The 12,507-nt window shown below is 42.3% G+C and overlaps 1 protein-coding gene across 1 annotated transcript in view; it reads right to left on the bottom strand.

Moving 5' to 3' along the window:
- The window catches only part of LOC310776532 (roundabout homolog 2), a gene marked incomplete at both ends in the record, with an annotated part of 108,939 nt that extends 96,432 nt beyond the window's left edge, over window positions 1-12,507 (bottom strand). Inside the window, 4 exons of the mRNA XM_083636713.1 lie at window positions 2,065-2,342; window positions 6,788-6,947; window positions 12,265-12,378; window positions 12,462-12,507. Of these exons, the coding sequence (XP_083492839.1) occupies window positions 2,065-2,342; window positions 6,788-6,947; window positions 12,265-12,378; window positions 12,462-12,507 (598 nt within the window). The remainder of the gene's footprint in view (window positions 1-2,064; window positions 2,343-6,787; window positions 6,948-12,264; window positions 12,379-12,461) is intronic.

Genomic DNA, 12,507 nt, shown 5'->3' with positions numbered 1-12,507 from the left:
TTTGCGCTGCGGCTGGCGTTCGGCCTAGAAACTGCGCGGCTGCAACGATAGGGCCCCTAATGCTTGTCCCGTCTCTTGTGTGTGTCATAGCAAGTCTGAGTTCGACATATACGTCTGCAAACATCACATTTAACACTGGGGCCCGCCTGGGTTGGGGCTATGTGTGGAGGGCCGTAACAGACATTACAGATGTGTCTACATGTATGTGAATAAGGCTCCTGATACGTCTGGTAGCAGTAGTCGCAGACATAATCACCCCCCAAGAATGCTTTATGGTTGAGGATGAGATAATAATGCTCGGCATATAGGTAAAGCCAAATTGTTTTTGGGTGGGGGACATCGGTGGTCATAAACGGGTGTCTTCGTTTAGAAGCCTCTTTGTGGTGGAAGATGATTATCTTGCTGTCAAAATGCCGTTCAAAAGTTCCGATATCGGCAAATGATACTTTATGCATATGGTTAAAACCCAGCTCAGTGAATATTTCTCGAGCTCTCTCCAATAGACTAGCGTTGTTTAAATCAGGGTTAAAATATCTGGCTATAGCCATGCCAAAACATAGATTATTTCCAGGGCCATTATGGGGGTCATAGAGCCACTTAATCTTTCGCTCAATAATATCTTTATATTGTATATCCATCAGCCTAAGCCTAGCGCCCCCTTGCTGATTCAGTGCAACTGAGATAGCAAGTGATAGATCTCCAGAGATCATTGTCTCATCATTGCTTTGAATTGCGTCTGTGATTTGTTCCAGAAATTCTGGACCAGCATTGTCTCCGACTGTGGCGATAGTATGCACATCTGCCGCTAGGCTATCACCTGATAGCGTTACATCCATAATGCTGCCCATAGGGACCTCGCTGCTAACTAGATCAATTAACCCTGTTAATCTCTGTCTGACCATACCAGGCACCAATTCGAGATTATCAGTGTTAATATCACGTAGATCTATATTTTGACGGTATATCCTAGCGTTGAATGCATCTATATGTCTAACGGTATAATCACTGGGAGAGATGACAGCTGGGGGTTGAATCATAGAGTCTACAGTCGGTGTAGTGATACCGTCGTCGTCGTCGCGGTCTGATGACACGTCTATTTGTTGTGGAGATGTGACGACTGTGGCGGGTGGGGGTAGTGGGTCGGCATTTGATGACGTGTCGTCGCAGTCTGATGACGTGGCTATTTGTTGTGAGGGCGTAAGCGTAACGAATGACTCTGATGACGTGGGTGGGGGCAGTGTGTCGGCATTTGATGACGTGTCGTCGCAGTCTGATGACGTGGCTATTTGTTGTGAGGGCGTAAGCGTAACGACTGACTCTGATGACGTGGGTGGGGGTAGCGTGTCGGCATTTGATGACGTCTCGTCGCAGTCTGATAACGCGTCTATTTGTAGGGGTGTCCCTCGTGGATCGACTGACTCTAATGACGCAGCAGCTGCGTCATTTTGGGGTTCCGCGTGTTGTTGTGTTGGGGTAGGCAAAGCTCCACCGGTCTGCTGTACAATGCAGCTTCTCCGGGGTGGTAAATCAGCTATGTAGCGTTTGATTATACGAGTCTGTGCGTTAGCCCAGGCTCTAATATCGTTATTATTATTCACCCCCGTAGGTAGGTCATTTGCTAAAGCATAAGCGACGCCTTGCTCACTCCAGTCTATTCTAAGGGGAGGGGGTTTATCAGAGTTGAAATATCTAGTCAATTTAGAGGGAGGTGTTGGATTATCTTCATCTGCATGTCGCCTACGCTTAGCCATATTGGCTGTTTAATTGATCTCTGTATACATGGACTTTTTTAAAATGATGGTGATGGTGATAGTGTCATTGTTCTACCTTACTGTACTTTTACAAAAAAAAATTACACATTCCTCAATTTTTCAAGCATGGAACATTGTATATTCTGATGTATCAAAATTGTGTTCAAATTGGCATCAGCCGATGCCATCCACCGTGTGTGTGTGCGTCTGAGTGTTCTCAATGTACGTTCAAATCTCCTTTGAGAGCGCTGTACTATCCTATAACCATTTTTAAAACGTCTATACACGTTCTGCTTATCTGAGTCAGAGGTACCTGAGAGTTGTTGGGTCTTCACGCGAGGTTGATGATGAGGCGAGGGTGGGGGTATCGCGCTCTCGCAGATTGGCAGTGGTCTGTTGATGGAGAAGGGCGTGGGCGTGTCTGAATCTTCTTCTTCTACCTGCTCCTCGTACTCTGCAATCCAGGTTAGCAGTGTTTGGTCGCTGGGCTGGATGGTCGCATTCAGCGATGGTTCAGGTGATGCTGGTGGTGAAGGCTGATACAAGTCTGCCTCGGGATTCAGCGCTGAGCTGTTGGGGGGTGTCTCCAGGCTGGAAAAACAAGAGAAAAATAGCGATGGATATAAGTCTATCTCAAAAAATACATATAGCCTATATATATATATATATATATATATATTGATGGTTGTTATATCTGAATTATGTCCTTACATATGGTCGATTAAATCTGCAAAATCATTTGGATCCAGTCCGTTGTCATCAGCTGTTGGATCCTTATCAGATGGGTGTTGTTTGGGGGCATCAGGGTTGCATCTATGGAAGTCGCGTGGTTTTCCTCTATAGTGGTGGGTGTCTGTCTTCGTTGAGTGCAATGGCGAGAGGCTTTGAAGAGGTTTGTGATGAAATAACAATTCCCCTGGGTGAGAACCCGTTCTATGGGGGGTAAAAAACAGCATTTCAAAAACTGAAAGTATGTTTACCTATGTTCATTTTTTTCTAAACAAAACTCTTTATGTAAACAAACAATGTTTCATTCTCACCCTGTAGGCCTATTGGTTATATCATCTAGCACAGATCCTCGATTTAGATTGATTCTGGTCTGATGATCACCGTCTGCACAAATGCATGATACAAATATTATAGAACACAGATAGATATGATGGTGTTGATGATAGTGTTGTTGCAGAATATCAAAATATATATATATATATATACCATATTCATCTGTGTTCCTGTCGGTCCTAGGGTCCGCTAGACTGTTGTCCTCTAGCCTGGTTTCTGGATTATAGCTGTAAAAAGCTGTTTTATTGATGTATTTGTTAATATAACAATGCACAAAACGAGACAAAGGATCTTAATTATAAATATATATATATATATATATATATATTAGATGGATAGTCTAATTAAAACAGTATTAAAACCAAAAATCCATTCTCACCGGTGAACGCGATGTTGGACCAGTGATCTGTCAGTGGCTGCTGCAGCGGTGATCTGCCAATGGCTGCGCTGTCTTTGCTCTGGCTGACCCGTTGGCTTTATACACGCTGTCAGGCTGTCTGTGTGATGCGCACAACATTGCAACACCCACAAGATGGTCTAACTGATATGGAGGAAATGCAGAAGTGCCCTTTGGAGAACAAGTGAAATAAAGCATTTTCCAAGAAAAGTGATTTAAAAAACAGAAGTGCCCTTTGCAGAAGTACTGAAAAAACACTTTTCACAAGAAAATGATTTACACAGGGCGAAATACAGAGGTGGCCTTTGAGGAAGTAGTGAAAAAATGACTTTTCACAAAAAAGAAGCCACGCCCCTTTGATGACGTAGGTGCCCTAAACTCCGCCCACCTAAAAAATGCGTTTCTCTCTCAATCCTTAAAGTACATCCCCTATATAACTACTCATGCGTTTAGCATTGTGTGTGTTAGCTGAGTGTCTACAGTAACTTCATTTGGGTGGGAGAAAGCATTGGAAGGCAGGGAGGGGAAATAATGAAGGTGGCTGTTATTTTCTGTAACAGATTACTACTTCACTTATGCTCAAACTGTGAATGGGAACTATTTCCCCCCCCCCACATTTCAAGCTTTCAACTATGGCCACGACAAGGTTAGGGGAAGACCGATTCATCAAATAAAATAAAATTTCACTATTGAATTCCCCTTCAGGCAGACTATAACTAATATTTTTTGGCAGCTTCAGAGGCAACCATCATCATGTAGTCCACTTGGTAGGCACGGGTACTGTCAGATGGTAATTACGGAAGGCAGTTTTTTTGAGGATGATTGGTTCAGCTTCATAGAGAAAATCTGGGATGTGTAAAATATAATTTTGCAAAATTGATTTGCTTGTCGGGAAGGTCTCTGGCCAGCCAAGCCTGACATTGACTCCCCTCAGTGGCAGAGCTAGTGGCATTTGCAAAAAGCCAACAGGATCCATTCAGCGTATGGGCCAGGATGGGGACTGATTCATTTCCATGAATAAATTCCAAACGAGTAATGGCTGCCTGCCTGCCTGCCCAGGGACGCCAGTAGGCCATGAACAAAATCTCCACCATGTTCAATAAGATTCCACTCAGTAGGGGTTGACTTTGATAACTGCAAAGGTAAATGCAAACATGCCGCCTCGACAGTATGCATGACATGGTAACTTCACAAAAAAACGAACCAAAACTCGAATGAACCTGAAGATCTGCAGAAGCTATTTGCCAAAATGTGGTTTGTGTACAACAGTACCTATTTGTCATAAATAGGGATGCTATGATTGTGGTGATCCTGGGCAGTAAATTAAAAAGATGCATACCTTCTGAGAAAGACAGCAATATCAGGTTTTCTGGGCCTTATAGGCAGCTTATGTTAGCACGTTGGCCCTGAGCAATTAGAGAGCTGTCACCGTCCGGTGCCCAGGCAGCCTATTTGTCAAAATCAGCTTCAGACAGAGCAACAATATTGACCAAAAAACAAGGCTGAGATAAGCAGGACAGTGAGGACACTGCTGTAAGAATATCAATAACAGTAACAGTAAATGGACAGATGATACAAAAAATGTATCTTCGAAATGCATATATAAACAAAAACGCCGAAACGTCACACATTAATAGAAATTCATATGAACCAGAGTGTGTGACACTTCTTTCAACTCAAGACGGATGCTTCATCCAATCACCTACCAGTATTTTTTGAAAGTGCCTCCCCTTCGAAAAGGTTTCCCGGACGACTCGTTCCCAGATGGTTATGTGAAAACAAACCATCTGGCAGAATGAAGTTAAATAGTTGTCAGCTCTCTCATAATACTGCTGAGAACTAACAAGATCATTACACAAGATTAAAACAAGAGTGTGCAGCATACATGCATATGTATTCACAAATGATATGAATATGTTAGTGAAAGAAATGTGGGTTCCCTGTTATGTTCAGTATTAGTTGAATGGTCTGTATCTAACTTTACTTGTCAGAATTAAAATACGGGTATTTGCACTGCGAAGTGGTCATAATATATGCATGCTTTGCAAAGGTATGATATATTAGGGTACACATTTAATCTTGTTTTTTTTCTAGTGTGAATGACCAGTGCAATGTCTGTATTGTGATGTTGTTAATGAGAACTGACTGCAGGGATGTATCTTTTTTCACAAATAATGAGGACCATTTATCTTGAATGTGAGCTCAGTAGCCACTGAATCATGCTGTCATATATCAGCAGGTGCAGTATATCTGCCTAAAGACTGATGGCCATAGGGATTTAGTAGTAACTGCAAAATATAAGATGCACTTTGATTATGATACATTAGTGTTTTGTTTTTAATTTTGTTTGCATTTTATTGCTTGTCTGTCATGTAATGTGTATTGTCTTGGACCCCAGGAAGACTAGCTGTCGTTTAGGCATCAGCTAATGGGCATCCTTATAAATAAATAAACAAATAAACAAATACAGGAAGCATGTAAAACCCACCTCTTCCCAAAAGGAATGCCAGAAGAGGGGAAGGTCAGTTTTAAAATGGGACAAGGCACAGCAGGGTTGCAAGAGTTATGCGGCGTTCAAGACAACTCGGAACTCAGAAGATTCAACTCGGAATTTCCCGACCTCCGACATAGTTGCTTTCACACAGAGAGAAAAAAAATCACACCCAGGTGTTAAAGTAAGCGGTGCAGTTGTGCAGTGCAGGTCCGAGGCTTGCAGCAGGTCCCACCCTGCCTTCTCCTCCACCCCCTCTCCCCTCTCTCTGACTGTGCGTGCACGTGTGTATGTTTCGAGCCGCTCATACGCCTATGTTAAAATAGTCGCAAAATACCCAACCAAAAGTGACACAAATTTGAAATGTGTGTGTGTGTGTGCGCGCGCGCGTGCGTTTTTCGAGCCGCCCATACCGTCTATGTGAAAATAGTCACAAAATATCCAACCAAAATGTTAATACAAAGGATCACTGGGTCGCAATGTTGAAACACGCATTTGAATGGAGCAACTGACTTGGAACGTTCCTGACATTGGGCTTAAAACTCCTCTTGACTTTTCTGAACTGCACACAGCTCGCCACCACAATCTCACCACACCACACACACCCACTTCCTTGTCGCCTGGAGCCAGTCTCCCCAAATGTCGGTGCACACAAATCTCCCCACACACATCTCGCCACTTAACAACATACACAGCTAGCTAATTTCATTGGCAATAGCTGTTGAATTCAACAGTAATGATTCAATAATAGAAATAGAAAAATAAATAGCTGTTGAATTCAACGTATTGCTATAATCAGAGAGAAATATAAACGATATGGTAAACACATATTCAAGTTTCAAGTTTAATAATTTGTATAGCACCTTTCATACAGGGTTTGCAACTCAAAGTGCTTTACAGAGGCACACAGGCAAAGGCACAGACGCCTTATTTAAAATCAAAAAATAAAATAGGATAGGATAAATAGGATAGGATAAATAAAAATAGGTTAAAAGTGGCAGTGGAAGAGCTGATTAACAGTCAAAGGCGACTGAGAACAACAGGGTCTTAAGATTATTCTTGAATGCAAGTAATGTCGGGGCATACCTGAGGTCTTTAGGAAGTTTATTCCAGCTAGTGGGGGCATAGTGGCCAAACGCGGCTTTTCCGTGTTTGGAGTTGATCCTAGGGATATCTAATAGGCCGAACCCTGCAGACCTGAGAGGTCTAGACGGCTCGTAGCGTGGGAGCAAGTCGGCGATGTAACCTGGACCAAGGCCATTTAGCGATTTATATACCAACAACAATATCTTAAAATCTATTCTATAGGACACTGGAAGCCAGTGTAAGGACCTAAGAGCTGGAGTGATGTGATCAGCCTTCCTAGTCCTGGTTAAAACTCTAGCCGCATACTCTATATTGCATAATTACACCTCAAATTAGGTCAACAAACACTTTGATGATGTCAGCTCAGACAAAGCGGAGCTCCGAAGTGATACCCGAATTTCCAAACTGTAATTCCGACCTCGCCAACCGTTCGAATAATTTTTTAGAGGTCGGAGCTCATTTCCCCCCCAGGGATAATTTTTTCCCTGAGTTCCAAGTAGTCTTGAACGTGGTATTAATCTTCACTCTGCACACAAAGCTCACAGTAGGAGGTTTGCCACCACAGCTATTAAAGTAATACAATCATAAGAGTTTTGTTTGTGTGTGTGTGTGTGTGTGTGTGTGTGTGTGTGTGTGTGTGTGTGTGTGTGTGTGTGTGTGTGTGTGTGTGTGTGTGTGTGCGTGCGTGCGCGTGCGTGCGTGTGTGTGTAAAAGTGAATACTTACCCAGTTACAGGTCCATGCTTAGCAATAGCAACACTTAGCTCTGATTGGTTTAGCTGAAGGACTGGACAATGGCTTGTGCCCTCAGGATAGCTCTTCACTTCCCAGAAGAGCATTTTCTTTGAATTTGCTGTAGGACAGAGGTTAGATTTTAATCACGTTACAGCTTCATGGCAGAGAAGACCCAATGCTTTTGTTGTTCATGCCTCACGTGGAAACGTGTGTGTGTGTGTGTGTGTGTGTGTGTGTGTGTGCGTGCGTGCGTGCGTGCGTGCGTGCGTGCGTGCGTGCGTGTGTGCGTGCGTGCGTGCGTGCGTTTGGGACTCACACTCGAGGTCACACAGCACTTAAAATTTGAAGCAACATGGTAGGGCTGCACAATCAATCGATCAGGAATTTGTGCTTCCCAAAATCATGAAAATCTCAAATTGAGATGAAACATCCCATTTAACAATGTTGCTTTGTTTTGTTTTGTCTTGTGTTGTAAATCCAAAGTAAGCACTTTCTCTGGCAGTCATGCGCTTCGCCCCTCCTCCAAAGCCCAAACAATATTTGGTAGAAGATGACAGTTCAAAGAAATCCAGTGTTAAAAGTTTTTAAAAAAATAGTTCAATAAATGCTTGATGTTCCCAGAGTCAAGGAGTAATCGTCTTAAATAATTGTGATCTCAATATTGGTCAAAATAACCGTGATTATCATTTTGACCATAATCTTGCAGCCCTACAACATGGACGGCACCACAGCTATGTAAATGTTTACCTCTGTTAACGACTCGCTGAACAAAGAACTGAAACCACTGGATAAGTTTAGGAGTTTGTTTGTTTGTTTGTTTATTTGTTTGTTTGTTTGTTTTCAGAGAATGTGGAGAAATAAATCTTCCTCCAGCATGTCTGAAGTATGAACAAAGAACTGAAACCACTGGATAAGTTTTGGAGTTTTTTGTTTATTTGTTTGTTTGTTTTCAGAGAATGTGGAGAAATAAATCTCGTAACGCTTTAGAATACAGCCCGCAAATAAGCATGTAGTTAGAGTATAACAACGGGGTTTAGGGCAGTAGTTATAGTCTAACTACGGGGTTTAAGGAGTGAATTATAAGATCTGTACTTATAGTCTAACTACGGGGTTTAAGGAGTGTAGTTATAGTATAACAACGGGGTTTAAGGAGTGTAGTTATAGTCTAACAACAGGGTTTAAGGAGTGTAGTTAGAGTATAACAACGGGTTTAAGGAGTGTAGTTAGAGTATAACAACGGGGTTTAAGGAGTGTAGTTAGAGTATAACAACGGGGTTTAAGGAGTGTAGTTATGGTATAACAACAGGGTTTAAGGAGTGTAGTTATAGTCTAACAACAGGGTTTAAGGAGTGTAGTTAGAGTATAACAACGGGTTTAAGGAGTGTAGTTAGAGTATAACAACGGGGTTTAAGGAGTGTAGTTAGAGTATAACAACGGGGTTTAAGGAGTGAAAAAATACTTTAACTAGAGGGTAACAAGATCTGTACTTATAGTCTAACTACGGGGTCGCGGGCTGTATTATCAAGCAGGGGACAAATGTTTGTACTTATAGGCTAATTACGGGGTACCACACTGTACTTACAGGGTAACTACGGGGTTTAAGGAGTGTAGTTAGAGTATAACAACGGGGTTTAAGGAGTCTAGTTAGAGTATAACAACGGGGTTTAAGGAGTCTAGTTAGAGTATAACAATGGGGTTTAAGGAGTCTAGTTAGAGTATAACAACGGGGTTTAAGGAGTGTAGTTAGAGTATAACAACGGGGTTTAAGGAGTGAAGTTAGAGTATAACAACAGGGTTTAAGGAGTGTAGTTAGAGTATAACAACGGGGTTTAAGGAGTGAAAAAATACTTTAACTAGAGGGTAACAAGATCTGTACTTATAGTCTAACTACGGGGTCGCGGGCTGTATTATGAAGCAGGGGACAAATGTTTCATTTGTCCCCAGAGTATAACAACGGGGTTTAAGGAGTCTAGACTCCTTAAACCCCGTTGTTATACTCTAACTAGACTCCTTAAACCCCGTTGTTATACTCTAACTACACTCCTTAAACCCCGTTGTTATACTCTAACTAGACTCCTTAAACCCCGTTGTTATACTCTAACTAGACTCCTTAAACCCCGTTGTTATACTCTAACTACACTCCTTAAACCCCGTTGTTATACTCTAACTAGACTCCTTAAACCCCGTTGTTATACGTCTAACTAGACTCCTTAAACCCTGTTGTTATACTCTAACTACACTCCTTAAACCCCGTTGTTATACTCTAACTACACTCCTTAAACCCTGTTGTTATACTCTAACTAGACTCCTTAAACCCCGTTGTTATACTCTAACTACACTCCTTAAACCCCGTAGTTACCCTGTAAGTACAGTGTGGTACCCCGTAATTAGCCTATAAGTACAAACATTTGTCCCCTGCTTCATAATACAGCCCGCGACCCCGTAGTTAGACTATAAGTACAGATCTTGTTACCCTCTAGTTAAAGTATTTTTTCACTCCTTAAACCCCGTTGTTATACTCTAACTACACTCCTTAAACCCCGTTGTTATACTCTAACTACACTCCTTAAACCCGTTGTTATACTCTAACTACACTCCTTAAACCCTGTTGTTAGACTATAACTACACTCCTTAAACCCCGTTGTTATACCATAACTACACTCCTTAAACCCCGTTGTTATACTATAACTACACTCCTTAAACCCCGTAGTTAGACTATAAGTCCTACAGATCTTATAATTCACTCCTTAAACCCCGTAGTTAGACTATAACTACAGCCCTAAACCCCGTTGTTATACTCTAACTACATGCTTATTTGCGGGCTGTATTCTAAAGCGTTACCATAAATCTTCCTCCAGCATGTCTGTGGTAAATGCACGACTCCCAAATTTCTGCAATCAATTCAGACTCTGGAATTGTGGAAGTGGCTGGGATCAATTGTTTGACTTGTATACATTAAAGCACAGGAAGCACTGTGTAGGCGGCATCAGCAGCCAAATGTCTAAGCCATGATGGGAACTCTTCTCATCAGAGGGTATATAGCTAATTCACACAAATTAAGAAGAACAATGATCATTTTGCAACAGTTTATTTTAAGGTATAGCCATTCTTTTTCACTATGTATACTATGTATACATGTTAAAGCAGTTTAACAAGTTTGAGTGATATCTTATGTATGTAGACAACAGGAAAGTAGGTCCTTTGCACACTGATATCAGGAGATAGGTGCATAGGAGAGGCTTGGAAGCCCACAGGACATGTAAAGAGACTCCCACACTGTCTATAGTTCAATTCAGACAGAAAATGTGCCTGGGGCGTCACAATTATAAATAAAAGCCATCACAGGTTAGGGTGACTAGCTAATTTGGTGAGTTTTCTGTTTTTCAATTAAAATGTTGCAGTCTATTCCATTTTTCCATTTTCATTTGATTACAGTAAAAAAGCAGCTGAAGTTACATATGAGTAATAACCTGCCAAACTGGGTTATGTTCATGTGTAAAAAGCCATGAATAAATTACTAGATGAAATGCTTTTTTCAGACCCATGTGAATAGCCTATGTGTAGGCATTCTTAAATTGTAATCCCCCCCCTCATTTTAAAGAGCAAATTATTGTCATTATACCCCCCCCCCCCCCCCCCCATCCCCCCCCACACACACACACATACCTAGTGGAGAACACTGTGTATGTCTTAAGGGTTTCACATTAACTAAGAGGTTCCCAGGTTGTCAATTCAGCAGCCTGGACTAATCTATAGTTCAGAGTGATGAATTGGATGAAGAGCAGATGATGCACTGCAGTGCAACCCCTCAGTAAATAGCTTGTGAAAGGGATATTTAACTACCCACACAATAAGCACAGTAGTCATATTGTGTGGTCTCCTTGTGTCCGACTTTTGTTTCCCGTCATCTCCCTTCTAAAGCCAGCTTGGGCTGATAATAAGATTAGAGTGTGGAGAGGCAGCTTAGCGAGGCTAAGAAACAGCAGTGCAGGATCTGCTGCAGGAGTCAGATGGACACGAGTGGGACAGGGGGCTCCGAATCGAGAGTGGGGTTAAGGATATGGAGGTTAAAGGGCAATAGATTCAGCTAATGTATATCTATAAAATCACAAATTCTACGGGCTGTTTCTATTCGTCCCGAGAGCGAATGGCTTAACATGCGCACGCACACACGCACGGTGCACTGACTGTTCTACTATCTATTAAACTGCCTGTTTTTAATCTGGACATTTCTGCAGACTGTGTGCAAGCTTGTTACTCTTAACATTAATACAATATATTGTAGCGAGACACAGGAGGACAGACTTTGGAGAAATCCTACAACCTTTCTGTGGCCCTTTGTATCAGCACTTGGCCTGCCACCTCTAGGCTGTAAAGGTGACCCAGCCCACGGCTTAAGGAGTTGAGTCTATGCCAAGCGGAGATGTCTCCACCAGACATCTCACGAGATTAACTACAGGAGGCGACCACAGCATCTCTCTCACACAAAGGTAAATCTGGCAGCCCATCATGTGTGAGGCGGACCCAGGGATACTTCATCACCCACACACATGGAAATAGAGAATCATCCACCTTTATCTGAAGTGCAAGAATGTTCTGATGGACATGATAGACATTAAAAATATGAATCAGCGTCAGGGTTGGGTTAGGGGTTAGGGTTAGGGTTAGTCACCTCGTTGTGGACCCCGAGCTGAGCACACCCGGTGGGGCGAGCCGAATCTGTAAAGCGAGTAGATCCTGTACCTACACCTGCCCTGAACACTGTATGTACTTTATTGAGCCCATTATGGAAGAGTTCAGAGTTTGAGGTGATCTGATAGGAAGGTGAGCTGTTTGGACCTGAGCCCCTGAGAGCATCTGGAGGGGTAGAGGAAAGGAAAGTAGCTCAAGAGGATTACACAAACAGCAGATTAAATGTCATTCATGTCTTTGTCCATTACGGAGAGACAGCACACGATCAGTCTCCAGGGAGCTACTCTCTTCCAT

Source organism: Poromitra crassiceps (assembly GCF_964638095.1).
Source record: "Poromitra crassiceps genome assembly, chromosome: 5".
Taxonomy (NCBI): Eukaryota; Metazoa; Chordata; class Actinopteri; order Beryciformes; family Melamphaidae; genus Poromitra; species Poromitra crassiceps.
Note: the sequence above shows the minus strand (reverse complement) of the source record. Positions and strands in the feature narration are given on the sequence as shown.